Source organism: Cucurbita pepo, chromosome 9 (genome assembly GCF_057944985.1).
Source record: "Cucurbita pepo subsp. pepo isolate OVF chromosome 9, ASM5794498v1, whole genome shotgun sequence".
In the NCBI taxonomy this organism is placed as follows: Eukaryota; Viridiplantae; Streptophyta; class Magnoliopsida; order Cucurbitales; family Cucurbitaceae; genus Cucurbita; species Cucurbita pepo.
Genome location: NC_141806.1, coordinates 486,165 through 504,761, shown reverse-complemented (window position 1 = coordinate 504,761; position 18,597 = coordinate 486,165). Strand labels below are relative to the sequence as shown.

The window sequence follows — 18,597 nt, the reverse complement described above, 5'->3', positions numbered from 1 at the left end:
GTGAAGTAAAATAAAGTAACATAGCCTGCTGTGTTTCTCAGCAGATACGTGGGCAGGTAAGAGTGGCTGCAAATTGTTTTTGCTTTTTGTTATCAGATTTTTGTATCATATGCATCTTAGGCCATCCAGTCCTACTAAAGGATAGAACAGATGATCGTATAATTTGACTTTTAAACTTTACACGCCTTAAATCTTATTCATTTTTGCCTTTTTCTCTCTCCAAATAAATGGGTATCATTTAATTTAGCCGCAAAAATTTTTAATATTACATAACTTTTACAACTCGGAAGTACATAATTTGACTTTTAAACTTTAAACGCCTTAAATTTTATTCATCATTCTTACAAAATTTCTCATTACAAAATTATTTTCGAGATTTTTTTAAATTATAAATAAATAAATAAATAAATAAATAAGTGGGGTATGATGAAGCCTTTATGTTGAATTTATTTAATAAATCCATAAAGTTTTAAAATTTTAAAATGGGGTAAGAGATTTTTGGAGTACTTTTCTAAGGTTCTTATTAGACACGTCAATCAATCACATTAAAACCTCCATTTTTGTTCTCTTCTTCACAACTTCAATCTTCCATTTTTTCAACCAACACCCATCTACCATTTTTCCCGACAAGTCAAATTTCGCCGGACCACCTCTCCTCCGCCCACTGTCAACTGCGCCGGTGGGCCTGAAGCTGAAAAGGAGACAACGTTAAACAATGAGGGACGCCGGATTCCACCAGAGGTTCTCAAATTATGCCTCTTGGGTCTCTCGCCACTTCTCAGATCATCTCTTCAAGCCATCTCTCAAGTCTCCGGCGAGATTCTCTCTCATTCTCTTCTTCTCTCTCTTCCTCCTCGCCGGCGCGTTCCTCTCCACGCATCTCCTCGATTCAAATGTAAGTTTCTTAATGCATAATAGTATAAAAAAATATTTTTTTTTCCTTTTTTTTTTTTTTTTTTTTTTTGTCTAAAATTCCGGAAATTAAGGAGGATTTTATTGATTTCAGACGGCAGGGGGTAATTTTAGAGGGAGCAACAACACTTCCCAAATACCGAAAATGCCACTCCGACGACGACAAGTCGAATTCCCACTCGATTGCACGTCCTTCAATAACGTGAAGGCCGGTGTCTGCCCTGCCAGCTACCCGACCAATTGGACATTGGAGGAAGATCCGAATCATCCAGAACCAGTGACGTGTCCGGATTACTTCCGTTGGATTCACGAGGACCTGAGGCCGTGGGCCCGGACGGGGATCACGAGGGCCACGATGGAGGCTGGCCAACGGACGGCGAATTTCCGGCTGGCGATTGTGAACGGGAAGGCTTACGTGAAGACTTATCGGAAGTCGTTTCAGACGAGAGATACTTTTACGGTGTGGGGGATCCTACAGTTGCTACGGAGGTACCCTGGGAAAGTGCCTGATTTGGAGCTGATGTTTGATTGCGTTGACTGGCCTGTGATTTTGACTTCCCATTTTAGTGGGCCTAATGGGCCGGCTCCACCTCCTTTGTTTCGTTATTGTGGAGATGATGCCACGTTGGATATTGTTTTTCCTGATTGGTCCTTCTGGGGTTGGTAAGTCAACCTTTGACTTCTTACAAATTGTCCCAATTGGGTGTTTATTCTTCTTGAAATATTATTTTGTTTTTCTAAGATTTTTTAAAAAAATAGAAATTAATAATTTAAATAGAAATTTTCTAAAAATATTATTCTATTTTATCATAAACCGAAAAATTAAATGTAGCCAAGAACGAAACCGAGTAGTCATACTAAACTCCCCATAAACGTTCTTAAAAGATATTAATATGAAAAATTTAGGATCGAAACACGAAAAGAGCACTCGGGAGTATCTATATATATATAATCTTGTGATGATTGAATACATTGTTGGACTTTTGCAGGCCAGAGATCAATATAAAGCCATGGGAGCCATTGTTGAAGGACCTAATAGAAGGGAACAAAAAGATCCCATGGAAGAGTAGAGAGTCTTATGCTTATTGGAAGGGAAATCCGGAGGTTGCCGAAACCCGAAAAGATCTACTTAAATGCAATGTCTCTGACCAACAAGATTGGAATGCTCGTGTATTCGCTCAGGTATCGATTTACGTTCGAACGTTGTTGAACATAACTCACTCGAACTCATTCTAACAATATACATATATGCATCATCATCATCATGATATTTGTAGAAACATAGCTCGATAGCGAGGCGATCGAGCTCGTTGGATAGAAATTTTTATAATGGTTGGATAATCAATTTTCAGGATTGGATGAAAGAATCCCAGCAAGGATACAAGCAATCAGATCTTGCAAAGCAATGTGTTCATAAGTAAAATTTGAAACTCTCTTTGTTGTTCTTTAACAACTTTCCTTGTTCATTCCTTTATACTCATTTGCAGGTACAAAATCTATATTGAAGGATCAGCTTGGTCTGTTAGTGAAAAATACATTCTTGCTTGCGATTCCGTTACATTACTCGTAAAACCGCGCTACTACGACTTCTTCACGCGAGGTCTAATGCCGATGCATCACTATTGGCCCGTCAAGAACGACGACAAGTGCCGGTCTATCAAATTTGCAGTTGATTGGGGCAACAGCCATCAGCAAAAGGTAACCACAATTTGGTTTGAGTTCATGTTCATGTTCATGTCTATGTTAGAGCTTAGGATCATAGATTGTCTATGTTTCATGGTTGGCTCAGGCGCAGGCCATTGGCAAGGCAGCAGCCAGTTTCATCCAAGAGGAGCTGAAAATGGAGTATGTATATGACTACATGTTTCATCTCCTAACACAATACTCTAAACTTCTAACATTCAAGCCAACGATACCGCCCGACGCGATCGAGCTTTGTTCCGAGGCCATGGCTTGTCCAGCTCAAGGGCTAACTCAAGAATTCATGACAGAATCGTTGGTGAAGAGCCCTGCAGAGACAAGCCCCTGCACTCTGCCGCCGCCATATGATCCGGCATCGCTTCTTTTTGTTCATAGTACAATACAGAGTTCAATCAAACAAGTGGAACAATGGGAGACAACTAAAAGTAAGCAGCCATAGACAAAAACACATCTGGGTGTTGTTCTTTAACATGTTTTCTTCTCAAAGTTCTAATCTTTTTCATACCATTTGAAACAAACGCATTGAAACTGTGAAAGATTAAGTGAAAGAAGGAATGTTGATATAGAACTACAACAGATCGTCGATACAGCTTTAGATATGAGTGGAAACACCATAAAGCAAAAAACAAGGCTGTGAAAAAAGATCAAAACGTACAAAAAAAGGACAAAAAAAGTGGAAAAGAAAGTGAATGAGTAGTATAGTATCACAACATTAAGCAGGCTCAAGAATGGAGATGAAAAGTGAGCTTAAAAGGCTCGAGCTTTGATAATGTCGAAGCTCATTTCGCTTGCATCAGTGGCTTGCAATTCCACCTGAATTCCATCCAATTCCCTCTTGAATCTGTCCTTGGAGCTTGCATACACCATCTTATTTCGCACGATGGATGTGTCGGGTGACCTTCAAAACAGAGAAACACAGACATTTGGACAAGCAGACAAGCTTAGTTTAAGGTTTGATAGAGACATAAGAGATTTTTTTTTATGAAACCAATGTGAAGACAAGGTTAACGTCACCATGCTATGAAGAAGATCTTGCTTTTCTGGCAGTTCTCGTCGGTGGTGAAATCAAAATCAAAGACAGCATAACGACACTCGTTAGGAGGAATAGCAGCAGCGAAATCGTCGTAGGTTTCTGTAGGGCTTCCAAGTTTCTCCACAACAACTTCTTGATTCTCGATCTTGAATATAATGAAACGATAGTTCCTCTTTGTTTTTAACTCCAAAAACTTGAGCTTGCACTCATCTCTCACAGCCATTCCAGATGCCGCGTTCGCCTAATTCACCCCATAATATAACAAGCATTAGTCCATCAAACCAACCTTAAACTAACAAAAATAACAACAACACAATGATGATGAAAATAAGGGAAAGAGCATACCATATTGTGTATGAATGTGGTAGAGAGGGGAATGGAGGAGAAGAGTGAAAGAAAGAGAGAAGAGAAGAGAAATGTTAGAGATGAAGAGGGAGAGGGAGAGATCCTTATTTTGGGGGGAAGAGATGAGATGAGATGAGATTAAAGAGGAAAAGAGGAGTAATTTGAGGGACAAAACTAAGGTTGAGAATTGTTTTGAATGCCTAATATTGTGTTCTCCACATTTTTCTATGCCACCTTTCATGCTAAAACACAACGACATTCTTCCTTCCTGTCCTATCAACACTTTCCCCCCAAAAAAAGACTTTCTTTTTTAAGAAATGAAACAATTTCATGTTTGATGAAATCTATGATTTATGTTTCATGTTTTTAGTTTGAGGTTGTCTTAGTTTAGTTTAACGAAGTAACACTAGTTAAAGTAGACACTATTTACTAGTGGTGGGTTTAAGTTGTTACAAATAGTATCAATATTTACTAGTGGTGGGTTTGAGCTGTTACAAATAGTATCAATATTTACTAGTGGTGGGTTTGAACTGTTACAAATAGTATCAATATTTACTAGTGGTGGGTTTGAGCTGTTACAAATAGTATCAATATTTACTAGTGATGGGTTTGAGATGTTTCAAATAGTATCAATATTTACTAGTGGTGGGTTTAAGCTGTTACAAATAGTATCTATATTTACTAGTGGTGGGTTTGAGCTCTTACAAATAGTATCAATATTTACTAGTGGTGGGTTTGAGCTGTTACAAATAGTATCAGAGCCAGACACTGGTTGATAATAGTATCAGAGCCAGACGCTGGCTGATGGCATTGTGGTAGCGAGGACACTGGGCTCCCAGTGGAGATGAATTGTAAGATCCCACGTTGGTTAGAGAGGAAAACTAAGCATTCCTTATAAAGTATCAAAGTCAGACGCTGGCTGATGGCAATGTGGTAGCGAGGACACTGGGCTCCTAGTGGAGATGGATTGTGAGATCCCACATTGGTGGGAGAGAGAAACGGAAACCTCTCCCTAGTGAACACATTTTAAAACTATGAAGCTCACGACGATATGTAACATGTTAAATTGGACAATATCTACTAAGTGGGCTTGAGCTGAGACATATCATCTACTAAGTGGGTTTGAGCTGAGACATATCATCTACTAAGTGGGCTTGAGCTGAGACATATCCCACGATGACACTAATGATGTAGTGTTGCTTTCTGAGTGTAATTTTAGAATGTTTGACAAAAAAATTTAACACATCTGAATGTCGTTCTTTCAAACTTAATTTAGATGAACATCCTAGTCACCATCTCATCATTTCAAATCATTCCAATTGATTTCTGTTCCAAATAATTTTGAATGATTACAAAAATCAAAAATAATATTAAATTTTTTTAAAGAATAGAGCGTTTGATCAACAAAATAATAAGAATCTTATCAGTGAGGTCAACCCTTTTAGGGACAATATCTCTAATGCATCAACTGGTAAAGCTTGAACATTGTACAACTCTTGAACATTGTACAACTCTAAAATCTTAATAATATTTAAGAGACAAAAATACATTTAGGGGACTTCCTATATTCTCTGCGTGTAAAAGAAAAGGTTTTACAACACACGAGGTTAATCTTCCCCATAGACCTATCAATCCATGAACTTCACAACTTTGGGACCCTTTTTCTTTCCGAGTTTCGCATCTTTGATCTGTAAATTATCTTCCTCGACCATGAAGTCATCCTCGAGGTCGTCACCACTGACGAGCTTCGTTTCTGGTCGTCTCGACATTTCCACATATCCAGATGCTGAGACAAAAGAAAACGAATTACTACTCACAATACAAAGCTTTAGCACAAATCTGGAGATCCTAAGCATCTTAAGCACAAGTTTATCGATACGAAGAACTCGGTTCCCGAACATTATAATTTTAGATCATTTGTGTCAACAAACATGTCACAGCAGCAAACAGGAAGACTTACATCTGTTACTAGATACACCAGGCCCAGCATAAACTTGGGTGCCTTTTTTTGGACAGTCCTTAGCTAAATGTGTCACTTCCCCACAAGTTTTACAACAACCACCCTGCAGAATATCATACAACAAAATTATTCGAGCTATACGATACAGGAAACTACGGGGCAACGTACAGACGAAGCCAAGAGCCTGGCCCGTGACCATAACGTGGAAGTTAAACCAAATACCTTAGGGTAGATCCCATGAGTATTCTTTGGGCAGTTCTTGCTTAAGTGTCCACTTTCATTACAAATAAAACAATTGGCAAATTTAGTTCCCCCTACAGATCCAAGATGGAAAACAGAAGAAAGAGTTTAGGAACAGAAAAGACCCAAAAGGAATTGTTCTACATATTATGCAAAGCACAGATGAATTTGAGTATGAATTGAAACAAAATTTTACCATGTTGAAGAGGTTGTGGACAATTAGCTAGTGAATGTCCTGTTTCACCACAATTATAGCATAGCTTCTTATCCACTGTGTCTTCAGTTTTGTCGGGGCAGTTCTTGAGGCTGTGGCCTCGTCTCCGGCAAAGTAAGCATATCTGTGAATGCCAAATAACAGATATGACACTGTTACTAAAACAATTTGGTATAAACGTCTACTAAACCCCATCGCTAACAGATATTGTCTTCTGTGGCCTTTCCCTTCTCCTCCTCAAGGTTTTTAAAACGCGTCTACTAGGGAGAGGTTTCCACACCTTTATAAGAAATGCTTCGTTCCCCTCTCCAACCGATGTGAGATCTCACAATCCTTCTTCCTTGGGAGATCAGCGTTCTCACTGACACACCACCCGGTGTCTGGCTCTGATACCATTTCTAACAGCTCAAGCCTACCGCAAGCAGATATTGTCCGTTTTGGCTCATTGCATATCCCCATCAGCCTCACGGTTATTAAGACACGTCTCCTAGGGAGAGCTTTCCATACTCTTATTAAGACACGTCTTCATTTCCCTCTTCAACCGATGTGGGATCTCACAATCCATCCCCCTTGGGAGATCAGCATTCTCGTTAGCACACCGCCTAGTATCTGACTCTAATACCATTTGTAACAGTCCAACCTCACCGCTAGCAGATATAGTCTGCTTTGGCTCGTTGCGTATCATCGTCAACCTCACGATTTTTAAAACGCATCTCCTAGGGAGAGGTTTCCACACCCTTATAGGGAATGCTTCGTTCTCCTCTCCAACCGATGTGAGATCTCACAGTAGAGCTCTTCCAGCAAGTGATCATAATTGTTGGAGAAACCTAAGCATTGGCATCACTGAGTTAAGAAGTTTGCCCCAAATTGAAGAGGCAAACTGAATCCCAACCAATTTCATAAACACCACATTCCTAACAATACCATGTCTATGAGCAAAATTTCCATAACCTAAGTGAACAGTGAAACACCATAAACAAGAAAGGTCAAACAAGAAATCAAACCTTGTTCTTCTCCCATTGAGCCTTTTCAGGGCAGAACTTAGCGATGTGGTCTTTAGCTTTGCAGATGAAGCAGCTTTCACCAGGCTTCATCCCAGGAACTCTGAGAGGGTGTTTCTTAAATCCCTTTTTGTGTGGTTTATTCGGGTCGTTCCTTGAATCCGATTCTCCCTTTTTGCGCTTGAATTCACTCTTCTTCTTCTTCTTCTTCTTCTTCTCCGGATCTTTCGGTGGCGTTGGTTCTGCTTTCGGGAACAATTCTGGATGTTCTTCTCTGTACTTTTTCCGGGCAAGCTTTTGCCTCCGGCTCACCATCTTCACCTGATAATCGGAAGTTTATCGGCTCCGGCGAATTCCCGAAGAGGTTCTTTCAACGAATCTGACGGCGAGGTTTATGCGAAGGGGTTTAACTACATGTCGATTTCTCTTCTCATTCTAATTGGGCTTCTTTGTAGATCAATGCCCAAAACAAGTCCTATTCTCATGGATTTCAATTTTATATAGAACCCTAAGTTTAACATTTAATCCTTAAATTTATATTTTCAATTCATATATTTCTAAATCCAGCAATCGACACCACCATAGAGCAAATGCTGGAGGAGTCGGCATTAAAGCGAATTCCAGCATCGGAGCAAATCTTGGAACTTGCAAGTGTCGGTTGAGAATTATAGGAGAATCATAAGGTTTTGCTGTTGAGTCCACCACAACATTCGATGTCATGCTCCGTTTCAACCATGTTCTAATCGGTTGGCTTTGAGCTATAATGTACGATATAGAATGCTTAATATTATTTATTATAAATTTTAGAAGAAAAGTTTCCGAAATTCTGTTCGGAAACAAGAGAAATTAAATTAGTAAAGATGGAAATTAAAAAACAAAAAGTAAATGAGTAAAATATAATATGGGCCAGGAAAACGTAAGCCCATTGGACTCAGCCCTCGTACAAGGGGTATTTGGGCTAAGCCCATTACCCGTCTTAGTAACCGGGCAGATGGGCTGTGTCAGATCCGACCCGGATCCGGACATGCCTTCTTACAAATTTAATCTCTAAATAAACTTCATTAATTTAAAAAAATAAATAATAAAATATAAATTTCTAAACTTTAAAATATATTCTTAAATAAATCTTTTAACTTCATATTTTAGAATTTTAAAAGATAATCTATTTATTAAAATACTAAATTTTTTATTTTCTATTTAGTGAGTTGGTAATATTGAATGGGTGGATGATACATTAAACACAAATTTAAAAATCTATCAAATTATTGAATATAAAATTAAAAAATTAAAACATCTAAGGACAAAATTTATAATTTAATAAGTATATTTTTTTAACTTAATATTTAAAATTTCTCTAAATAAATTTTTTAATTTGTATATAATAAATTTATTAAAAAAAATTTGATGACTCTAATGAGTTAAATCTTGTATACCTGAATAATTGATCGTATTAGCAACAAATCCTTAAGAGATGACACGATCCAATAAACGATCGGGAATCGACTTGAACGTTGTTAATGGAGTGAGACAGAAAGAACCTTGGATCTAATAAACGAATACTAATAGTACATGTTTTAGAGCTACTGATGGAAGATTCCTAAGAGATCGCATGATCCAATGAACAATCGAGAATCAACTTCGACCTCGTCAACAGGGTGAAACGAGCCAAGACGAGACGAACATTGGATCAATGCGATCCCTTTGGAACTCTCCACCGGCACCAAGATTCAAACTCTCGAAAAAAGAAAAAAAAAAGTAGAAAAAGAAGAAGAAAAGATAATATTAGAGAGGTAGCTAGAAAATATCTTAATGACCATAGGTTTCTATTTTGTTATTTATAGAGAAGAGCTTGGCAAGTGGGCTTGTTTTTGTGTCCCACTTCTTACGTTATTCCTTGTGTGCTCATGTTTTAAGTGTGGGGACGCTTTAGCCTAATTGTATAACTAATAAATTACAGTATGTTCGGGAGTGTTTGAAAGGATACAAATCGTCTAAAAACGCTCTTAGCTTATCTTTATATTTTTTGTTTTGTTTTGTTTTTTAAATTTCAACGATTAAAATAAGGGTAAGAATTTGCATGTTAAACACTTCATCTGAACTTAATATGTAATTTAAGACGATAAATGAACTATATTCTAAAACATGAGCTATTTTTGTTGTGAAGAATCCAACGACCTTTGAACGGGTCGATCAAAAGCTTCAATCGTCTTCGAGTTTACGGACATGACGGGCAACGAGAAGGGGACGTGTGTGGTCCATTGCATTGAAGTTTGGTTAAGAAAAATTGAAGTTTGATAGTTATAATGGGGACAGAAAAGAAAAGACACAAGATGATGTTTGTAAAGGCTGATAAAAGTTATAATCAAACAGCTAATATTGATGGAAAGAAACTTAGCCATTAGTCCAATACAGAAAATGACATTCCCATTCCTCTATGCTTAGCATCGGGAGTTCGAACTTAAAACCCTAAATTTAAAATTTTGTTTGATTAACTATTTGATTTTTGATCTTTGGAAACGGGAGTTTAGTTTGTTTTGAAATGCTACAGTAAATTTTTTTCGAGACCATAAATTTCGTTATAATGGTATGGTACTATTCACTTTCAACAAGATAATCTCTCGTAACCCTGTCAACAAAAATGGTTATCCATATAGCTTTTCTTCTATAAAATTTTAGGTAAGTTATTGAAAATTGTATTATAAACTTAGATACATTCGTAACTCAATTGGTTGAGGTATGGCTGTAAGATCCCACATTATTGGATAGGAGAACAAGGTGTGAAAACTTCTAGCAAACACGTTTTAAAATATTGAGAAGAAAATGTAGAGAAAAAACCCAAATAAAATAATATCCGTTAGGGACGTGGTTTTTGTAGGTAAGAATATTATAAAAAAAATTTAAGTTTAATAATATTTTTATTAATTTAATTTTTTTTTAGACCTATTTGATAAAAAAATATATTATTAAAATAAAAAATAGCTACATCGACTATCCCTTGCCCCATCGCCGTCCGCCTTCCCGCACTCGCTTACCCAACCAGTTGTTCTCCCGCCATGCCCTTCAACCTTGTACAGATCAATTTTCGCTCACCTTTTTCCCACCGGAGCACGAGTTTTTAAGCCGTACGCCTCACTATTGCTCTCTTATCGTCTCTCTACTCGGTTGAAGCGAAGATTTTCGTTGTTTCAAGCATCTACACTCTAGTTTCTGCTGAATCAGTGCTTTATGAGCTTACAGTTCGTCAATGTCAATTCCAATTACTTCAAAATACTTGATATCATAGACGCACGGCAATCTTAAAGGAGGAAATCATGGCGTCGACTCAGTATGGCATCAAATATGCCGTCCACATTATCACTGCGCACTTCGGCAATCTCGTCGCGGTATGCCTTTTCTTTTCTAAAACTTGCTTCAAATCTTGATTCGTATTATGTTATCAGCCTGTTCTTCTTCGTATCATCGTTTTTCATTAATATTGACTGTGCATTGACAGAAAGTGTGCGAAACCCTGCTTCGAAGGGGGCCTCTGACCTTGAGACTTCTTGTACGATTCACGGAACTTAGCTCATCACAGATTAACAACTCCCTTCTTATTCTCATCCAACATAATTGCGTCCAAGCCTTCACTGCAGTGACAGAAGGTATAATGAGTTTTCATTCATGGAGAAACTTCTGAGTCTATGGTATTTTTTTGGTAAATTGTTTGGTTAATTAGTGACAATAAGCTCACTGGCTAAAAGAATAACCATTTTACCTTAAATAGAATCTGGATTTTAGAACTGAGTTCGATTAAGTTCATATAACCGGGATTATATAGCGTCATTTAAAATAATTTATCTATGCTCAGTTTAAGCCCGTACGTTTTCTTAATGTATCAACTTTGATAGGTAGTTATTTTATGGAACCATATTGACACTATTAGGTAATTAGTGTGTTAAGAAGGTAGTTGTATTCTCGAAAAGGACACCATGTGTTTGCAGATTGAGCTTCTTATCATCGTTATTGTAAATGCACATGTAGGAGAGTTCGGAGACGCACCCAAGGCAGACACACAATACTTGGCGTTGTTTAGTAACATACTTCATCGTATGAGATTTTCCAAATTCCTGGCAATTGCTTCAGAAAAGCTTGAGAAAGATAAAGATGTTAGTTCATATACTCACATTGGTAAAACTCTTGTTGAGAATTTTCAACTTCGAGGGAATTTAGATTCTTAACTTATGTTTCTGATTTCGTAGTGTGAAGAACTTCTTGAGGGTCTGTTGCAGAATGGTAGGCTTTCAATGGAACAAATAATTGAAAGAGCAAAGTCCAGTAAACATGCAGGCAAGTTTTTTACCTGGTATTTTTTATTTGCATTTTGCTATTTACTTCTATCTGCAGTATTTTTTAATATGCTACGTTCTCCTAGTGCCATAAAATCGTGTATTGATTTAAATTTTTAAAAGGAACGTTATTGATCAGAAAAGGGAGATTTTAAGATTGATGGATCCCAGAGATCATTTCTATATCATTCATGTCAATCTTAATATTAGATTTTATTATCACCTCTTGACTTGATTGGGGTTTCAGTTATCAATTAAATTTTTATTTGTTTCAAGAAAAAAAATTGTTTTTCTTTCAACCTCATCTTGTTTGGAAGAGTGAAATTGGTGCTTAATCCTAAAACTGTGATATGTTTTTGTTGAACTTACTGATCAAGTACATCAATGAAGAAATAACATAATTTAGAAGGCGGCTCTTGCACTGAGAATGTGTTTGACTTGTATTTGAATATGCCACTTATATAAAACGTTTGGTTTCTGAGGTATTGTTTCTGTATTTTCAGGAAACCGTCCAATTCCAGATGTTGTAAATGAAAGTTTATTAAAACTTTTGAATGCCCATTTTGTTGAACGCTGTCCAGCCCCTGAACCAACTCTTTCACCCCAAGTTGAAGAGCAGCCTCCTCCTAGAAAAAGAGGTGCTAAGGCTGCCAAGGTAGCTGAATTTATGTGAAACTTGTCATGCATATTGGTGCTAAATATCATCTTTGAGTCATTAAATGGATCCATGACAGGTATCTGAGGTGCCACCGACCTTAGAACAACGTCTTGTAGAATCAGCACGTCCGATGGAAGTTATAAGATTTTCAATAGGTGAAACCAACACTGAAGCTGAAGAGAGTGAACATTATTCATCAATTTCTGGACAGAAGGTATGTATGAGATTATCGTATCAAATTACCTAGCTGAAACATGTTTGGTACTTGCTCACAATTTTTCTGTAGCGCAAGCGTGGTGATCTGGATATGATACAAGAGTCTGGAGATGCAGATGGTATTATTCTTTGGCGTGCAAACTTTGATGAGTTTATAAGATGTCTTAGACATAAGGTTGGTATTATTTTTTCCTTCAGAATTTCTTATATATTCTAACTAGATCATATGAAATTACAGTGAATTTGATGCTCCTTTCTTGTATTCACATTATTGATGAGAAAGAAAATAAGGCATGACAAATGCCCACCCCTTGGCCCAGTTTCGGTTGTACAAGCGGGCAGAGCATTATTTTCAAAAAAAGAAGGCATGACAAATATGAACAATTTAATTTAACTCCCTTGAAACCTATTGATAGAGTACTTCTATGTAATGGGAAAAAAAAGCACAACCTAGATGAGGGACCCGAGCCTATGGAGCACAAATCAAACGAAAGGCCCCGAATATAAAATAATGAGGAGAGAAGGCATGTTACTGAAGGATTTGCGTAGAGCACTCCAAATATTGGAGGTTGTATACTGTATGTTTTATCAAGTTGGTAGCTGACACATGCTAACTTTTTACAAAAATGAGGGGAAAACTGTACTTAAATTCACAAGTTGTTAAACTCAAAATATCTCTGTCTGTTGAATATTTGATAAATCATTAACTTGATTTTAAATTAACTGTTCATCCCATGCTAACTCCCCCCGATATCTTATGGTCAATTCAAATGGTAATTGCATCAATATCTTACTATGGCTCTAGGCTTGCATTGAACATGTCAGATCACAGTTTGATGACGGAGCGGTAAACGTCTTGAGTGCCATTTTGGAGGCTACTCGAAGTTCTGAAAAAATCGTGAAAACAGAGATAACAGGTACAATCTATAATGTTTGTGTAGATTTCTGAAGGAGTTTAGTTATGCACGTATTTGATCTTGATGCACATTGATCGTATAAAAATATATGTTGTGAGTTGGTACTAGAAGGAATTGTTTGGGCGCTCTTTTGGAGGACAATTCTCTATTTTTAAAAATAAAAATATTAGTGAAAGCATGTTGGCTTATTTACTTTTTACAGGCTGTTTTCTCATGTTTTCTTTTAGTTTGTTTTTAAAGATGATTTGATTCTTAAAACAATTGAAATTATTTTTTCTAGAACTGTTGTCTCGTAAATAATGATCAAGTGCAGAACAAGGCTAATCTTTCTGAGCCTTCTCCTTCAAATTTTAAAGTTAAAAGCAGAAAACTGTTTTTCAAGATGCCTTTCAGGATTCATATTTGATTTTATCATGTAATGAATTCATTTACTTCAATGCAGACAATAATGACCTTTGCAAAGCCTGCCAGTACAGTAAGGCAAAAAAATGAGAATTTTTGGGGCACTTTATCAGTATCATTAACCAGCATGCACATTATATTTTGTTCTCTCTTTTTACGTTCTTTCCTGTTCCACCTCTTTTACATAATATGTTTCTTAAACTGAGTAATAGTTTCTTGGCTTTTATCTAGACTCCTTTTCTTGTTATGTTACTCTATGATGGAGGTCTAGTTGGATGCTTGGTTCATGATACATTTTGTTAAGACTAAATCATGAACGATAGGCCTTAAGAAATATAAGAAAATGATACATGATTTGGAAACTAGCGCAGAAATGTGTTTTCCTTTACCAATTACGTCCACTTTTATGTCTCCTGTCCTAAAAGTTCAATTGTTTGCAGTTCCTTTGTCACTGGATAACATATATGAGGAGGTAATGAAGAATGAAGTAGGACGTAGTATGACTTTAGATCGGGTTGAAGCTTCCCTCTCTGCATTGGGTTGTTCAGGAATGGAAGATTATAAAATTAGTATGTTCACCCTCTGTTAAACTAAGTTTTCCCGATGTGTTTAATTTTCACACTTCCCATGTGATTTACTTTAAGTTTCTTCTAAAAACCTTTGCTTGCCCAGATTTACAGAAGATCATCGAACAAGCTCAAATTGATGAGGTTTCTCTCTCCCTCTCATTTATTTAGTGAAAAATACACCTTTGTTCTCTGAAATTTGAGAAATTACATGTCTTCGTTCCTAAATTTTAAAAATGACATCTTATTGCTTGCGCAACCAGTTGATTGAAATCTCTTATCTGAGATAGTTTGTTAGCAAGCATGATTCATCTCTTATCCCTTGCACTTACAGACATGGAATAATTTATAATGAACTAACTTCAATTTTCTTGATTGCAGGTTGAATCAATTGTTCTAAAAAGATATGGAAGAGATGCGTACAGAATGTTCAGATTCCTATCAAAAACTGGTGGCTTGGTTGAGACAGAAAAGGTAAGGAGTTATTGGTCGGTCAGTTGCTATCAAGGTTGTCTAGCTACCAAAAAAGCATGTATGCATTTGTAATATGCCTTTCATTTTATCTAGAAATGTATGTAATTTACACGTGAATGCAACTAATACATAATTGAACATCCATATAGAATATACAGTTGATTTTAAAATTCAACTTGAGCGTTAATTAAGGAGTAAAAACCTAATAATATAATGGGCTGACCTTACCAATAGTTGTCTTTTTAATCTAGTGAAGATTACATGGAATTGTTATTTTTTGTACTTAGTATTCTGGAATTGACTATTGGTAAAAAAAGAAATTGTTTATTTAATTTACAGATTTTCCATGTCTTTTTTCTGTAGATTTCCGATAGTGCATTTGTTGACAAGAATGAGGCGCCTAAAATTTTATATAGGTTGTGGAAGGATGAGTACCTATACATGGAGGTAAACATCTTTGCTCTCTATGCATGTGTTTTTGCATCCAAATTCATATATTTAGATCATGAAGCAAAGATACTGTACTTGTTTTTTTTCCCAATAAGAAGCATGACATTATTCATTGATAAAGTTGAAAAACACAAAGTAGGACCATTGGACCTAACTAGAAAAAATATTGAAGGATAGTTAATTTTTGATCAGGTATCATTATGTTTTCTTATCAGAATTGGTTGTAGTTTAATTAGCAACTTTGCACATCTTTGATATGAATTTTCTTTTTAGACTTATTATTATGCATGTACAAATCTAATTCGTTTTATTGTTTTGCCCGTACTTATCTTTTATTTTATTTTTTATATTTGTGTATCTATAAGCCTATATCATACCACATCTAATAAGAATGTGTTTTGTCTCTATTTCTTCATTACTGTGTATCATCTTGTACCTACACTGGCTAGACATCTCTTTTTCCACTTGACCGATTTACATTGTTAACCTTTTTGGGGGATTCATCCTAGTAACACAATCTCTCTTTTGTTGCAGAAAGTAGCTATAACAATACCTAGACATTCCCTGTGCTTGTTGTGGAGAGTAGACAGATATAATTTGTGGGAACATGTTCTGGATGAGATGTATCATGCTTCATTGAACTTGCAGCTACGACAGGCTTATGAGATGGAACAAGACAAAGAGGTTAGTGTGCACAACATTCTAATAAATTCATATATGCAATTGTAATGGTATTAGGTTCTATTAGATTTCTCTAACAGAGATATGGTCCTAGTGTGCTTCTGATCACTGATAACTTTATCTTCAGTCATCTTATTCACGTGTTTCCTTCCTACTAGAGAAATCGAGTCTTACCTTTTGATGTGGTTTATCAGGGCAGAACCTAAAATTGCATTTATCCTACCGGTTTTAGTTCTCTAAGAGGCCAAATGCAGCTTGCTTCCTAATTTTATTAATAATGTCCATTTTAAAAATCACCTTTTGGTCCCATGTCCCTGAATTTTAACAATTTAGTTTTTGAACTTTGATTTGTAACAATATAGTACATTCAATTTTGCAACAATTTTATCTTTGTATTTTCAAGTTCTAACCATTTAATCTCTATTGAAAATTTAATAGAATTTTTTACATGGGTAGATCAATAAACTAATTAGGGACCCAATAGCTTTATAAAGTATAAAGTCTAAACCCTAAATTCAAATTTAGGGCCAAACCATTAGTTCCTCTTTCTCTCTTGATGAAGCTCTAGCATCGAATAATACAATGGCTAAAGCTTGATTGATATGGGGCCGATGGCTAATTCCTCTTCCATAAACAGCAAACGTCAGAATTCACCATCAGTTATTCCTATGTCTACAGAGGCTTGAAGTCCTCAAAATGTTTGAAGTGCAAAAACGATTTAATTAAGTCTATCCATCCAAAAAACTAAGCTTTTAATGAAGTTGTTCTAAAGGACCATTCCTTCCATGTCTGTGTGTGTATGTGGGAATGTTAAAAAACTGACTCCTTGCTGTGGCAACCAACTCTTTTGCAGCTTCTGAATCTTCCACCAGACAAGCGTGGTGGTCCGCTCGAGAAAAGATATAATCGTTTGAGGAATGTCAGGATACTCCTGGAGTCGTCGTTGCTGAAGCTCGACGATGCTTTAATGCTTTTCCATGACTTCTAATATGAAGGATTTATAGATCAGTAGCTCCTTGAAGAGTGAATGTGGAGGAAGCCTTGCCCATCTTTTAGACTTGCAGAATAAAATTATGATTAGCAGTGTTTTCTTCTTCCCATTAGGATACAGGAATTTCATCTTCCTTATAAATATTGTTTGATTAAGGTTAATTATGGAATATGTCAAATGGCCTTCCTGAGTATACTTTTATTATTACTATTATTATTATTAATAATAGGAAGTTTTTAATGTATCACATCATTGACAGATTTTTCTGTGACAATAGAGCCTTGGTTTTATTTAAGTCTAAATAGTATGCAGAAAATTTTACCCAAAAATTTAGATTATAACTTTTTTTTTCTACTCAATCCTCAATAGTACCAATAAAATCGCAAAGTTGTATTTGATTTTGTATTCCTACAATTGTTGAATAAAAACATATTTTCTTTTTTGATGTGGATGATTATCTTGCTAAATAATCATGCATTACTTTTAATTAGTGTTTTTTAATCATGCATTACTTTTATCATTGTTCGTGTTTGTCATATCTTTTTTTATATATATTTAAAATTAGGTACAAAATTTAGAAACAACCTAATCAAGTTTACTTTAAAATAGATTATTAATATAAACATAAAAGTTTTTGGATATTCAACTTTAAAAATTAATTTTCAACCCTAACTCTTACATTTTTAATCTAAAATTTCATACAATACCATCTAAAAGTTTTAATTTAAAATTGAAACGTTATCAACGATCTAAATGGAAAGTAAAACTAGTACACACATAGAGACGTCAAATTATTGGACGGAGTAGTGAAACTCGTTTGGGCTCTATTCTTTTACTTCAAGCCTTTGTAGCTTCAAATATTTAGCACCTTTTCTTTTTTGACTTGCTCAAAAGCATCAATGAAGAGAGTATTGTGAAAGGCTTTGGTTGACCCATTCCTTTTATGGCTCCCTTCAAAAGGTTATCATCTTTAACATGAACTTCTCATCATATTCTAAAAATAAAATATACATATTCTTTTTTCTTTTTTTTCTTTTTTTTTTTTTGTTTTTTTGTTCAAAAGCTTTGAACGTACTTCCTACCCATTTTTTAATTATGACTTCTCTCGATAAAATATTTTTCACTTCATTATATCACGACAAGAGTGAAATAGTTTAATTTTTTAGTTATGCTCAAAGCGACAATATATCTTACTTTACGAACAATATGTATTTACAATGATTGAAAATATGTTATTTTTAAAATTGTATTGTTTTTATAGTTATTGACATTCAAAAAGTGGATTTTGACCAAAATATGTATCTCATATTTCTCATTGTTAAATCTAGGGGTGTTAATATAACCCAATAACTCGAATAATTCGAACTATTAAACTCAAATTAGTTGCTTTTTTTTTCCCGATTTGGGTTAGGTTAATTTTTTTTTAAAACGAAAAAAATCAGTAGACATCATGAGTTTGAAGTTTTTCCGTCAGGTAAACCCGACCAATCCAAAAATAGATTTTATATGGT

The 18,597-nt window shown here is 35.6% G+C and overlaps 4 protein-coding genes across 4 annotated transcripts; 2 read left to right on the top strand and 2 right to left on the bottom strand.

Annotated features, from left to right (window-relative positions):
• Positions 1-431: 431 nt before the first annotated feature.
• LOC111801782 (O-glucosyltransferase rumi-like protein (DUF821)) lies at positions 432-3,181 on the top strand. The gene is made up of 6 exons (XM_023685938.2): positions 432-895; positions 1,007-1,575; positions 1,902-2,094; positions 2,265-2,329; positions 2,400-2,610; positions 2,702-3,181. The coding sequence occupies exons 1-6, from the start codon at positions 716-718 to the stop codon at positions 3,050-3,052; spliced, it is 1,569 nt and encodes a 522-aa protein (XP_023541706.2). The 5' UTR covers positions 432-715; the 3' UTR covers positions 3,053-3,181.
• LOC147790954 (actin-depolymerizing factor 7-like) lies at positions 3,152-4,139 on the bottom strand. Its single transcript, XM_087126927.1, has 3 exons — positions 3,992-4,139; positions 3,628-3,887; positions 3,152-3,511 (listed from the first exon to the last, which is right to left on the bottom strand). Exons 1-3 carry the CDS (start codon positions 3,992-3,994, stop codon positions 3,361-3,363), a joined length of 414 nt encoding a protein of 137 aa, XP_086983053.1. The 5' UTR covers positions 3,995-4,139; the 3' UTR covers positions 3,152-3,360.
• A 1,212-nt stretch (positions 4,140-5,351) lies between these two features.
• On the bottom strand, positions 5,352-7,964 carry LOC111802000 (uncharacterized). The gene is made up of 5 exons (XM_087126926.1): positions 7,410-7,964; positions 6,388-6,529; positions 6,174-6,265; positions 5,952-6,054; positions 5,352-5,777 (listed from the first exon to the last, which is right to left on the bottom strand). The coding sequence occupies exons 1-5, from the start codon at positions 7,719-7,721 to the stop codon at positions 5,620-5,622; spliced, it is 807 nt and encodes a 268-aa protein (XP_086983052.1). The 5' UTR covers positions 7,722-7,964; the 3' UTR covers positions 5,352-5,619.
• Positions 7,965-10,386: 2,422 nt separating this feature from the next.
• LOC111801781 (RNA polymerase III subunit RPC82 family protein) lies at positions 10,387-17,279 on the top strand. Its single transcript, XM_023685936.2, has 14 exons — positions 10,387-10,789; positions 10,900-11,047; positions 11,427-11,551; positions 11,645-11,732; positions 12,235-12,386; positions 12,466-12,603; positions 12,676-12,780; positions 13,411-13,522; positions 14,365-14,493; positions 14,597-14,634; positions 14,872-14,964; positions 15,328-15,411; positions 15,949-16,098; positions 16,949-17,279. The coding sequence occupies exons 1-14, from the start codon at positions 10,718-10,720 to the stop codon at positions 17,081-17,083; spliced, it is 1,569 nt and encodes a 522-aa protein (XP_023541704.2). The 5' UTR covers positions 10,387-10,717; the 3' UTR covers positions 17,084-17,279.
• The last annotated feature ends 1,318 nt before the right edge of the window (positions 17,280-18,597 follow it).

Coding starts and splice junctions, on each gene's coding strand:
- LOC111801782 (XM_023685938.2), top strand. CDS start 716: ATGAGGGACGCCGGATTCCACCAGAGGTTCTCAAATTATGCCTCTTGG. Junction 1,576..1,901: donor GATTGGTCCTTCTGGGGTTG/GTAAGTCAACCT, acceptor GGACTTTTGCAG/GCCAGAGATCAATATAAAGC. Junction 2,095..2,264: donor ATGCTCGTGTATTCGCTCAG/GTATCGATTTAC, acceptor ATCAATTTTCAG/GATTGGATGAAAGAATCCCA.
- LOC147790954 (XM_087126927.1), bottom strand. Junction 3,512..3,627: donor AAGATCTTCTTCATAGCATG/GTGACGTTAACC, acceptor TCTGTTTTGAAG/GTCACCCGACACATCCATCG.
- LOC111802000 (XM_087126926.1), bottom strand. CDS start 7,721: ATGGTGAGCCGGAGGCAAAAGCTTGCCCGGAAAAAGTACAGAGAAGAA. Junction 6,266..6,387: donor TCCACAACCTCTTCAACATG/GTAAAATTTTGT, acceptor TTGGATCTGTAG/GGGGAACTAAATTTGCCAAT. Junction 6,055..6,173: donor CTCATGGGATCTACCCTAAG/GTATTTGGTTTA, acceptor GATATTCTGCAG/GGTGGTTGTTGTAAAACTTG.
- LOC111801781 (XM_023685936.2), top strand. CDS start 10,718: ATGGCGTCGACTCAGTATGGCATCAAATATGCCGTCCACATTATCACT. Junction 13,523..14,364: donor CGTGAAAACAGAGATAACAG/GTACAATCTATA, acceptor AATTGTTTGCAG/TTCCTTTGTCACTGGATAAC. Junction 14,494..14,596: donor AATGGAAGATTATAAAATTA/GTATGTTCACCC, acceptor TTGCTTGCCCAG/ATTTACAGAAGATCATCGAA.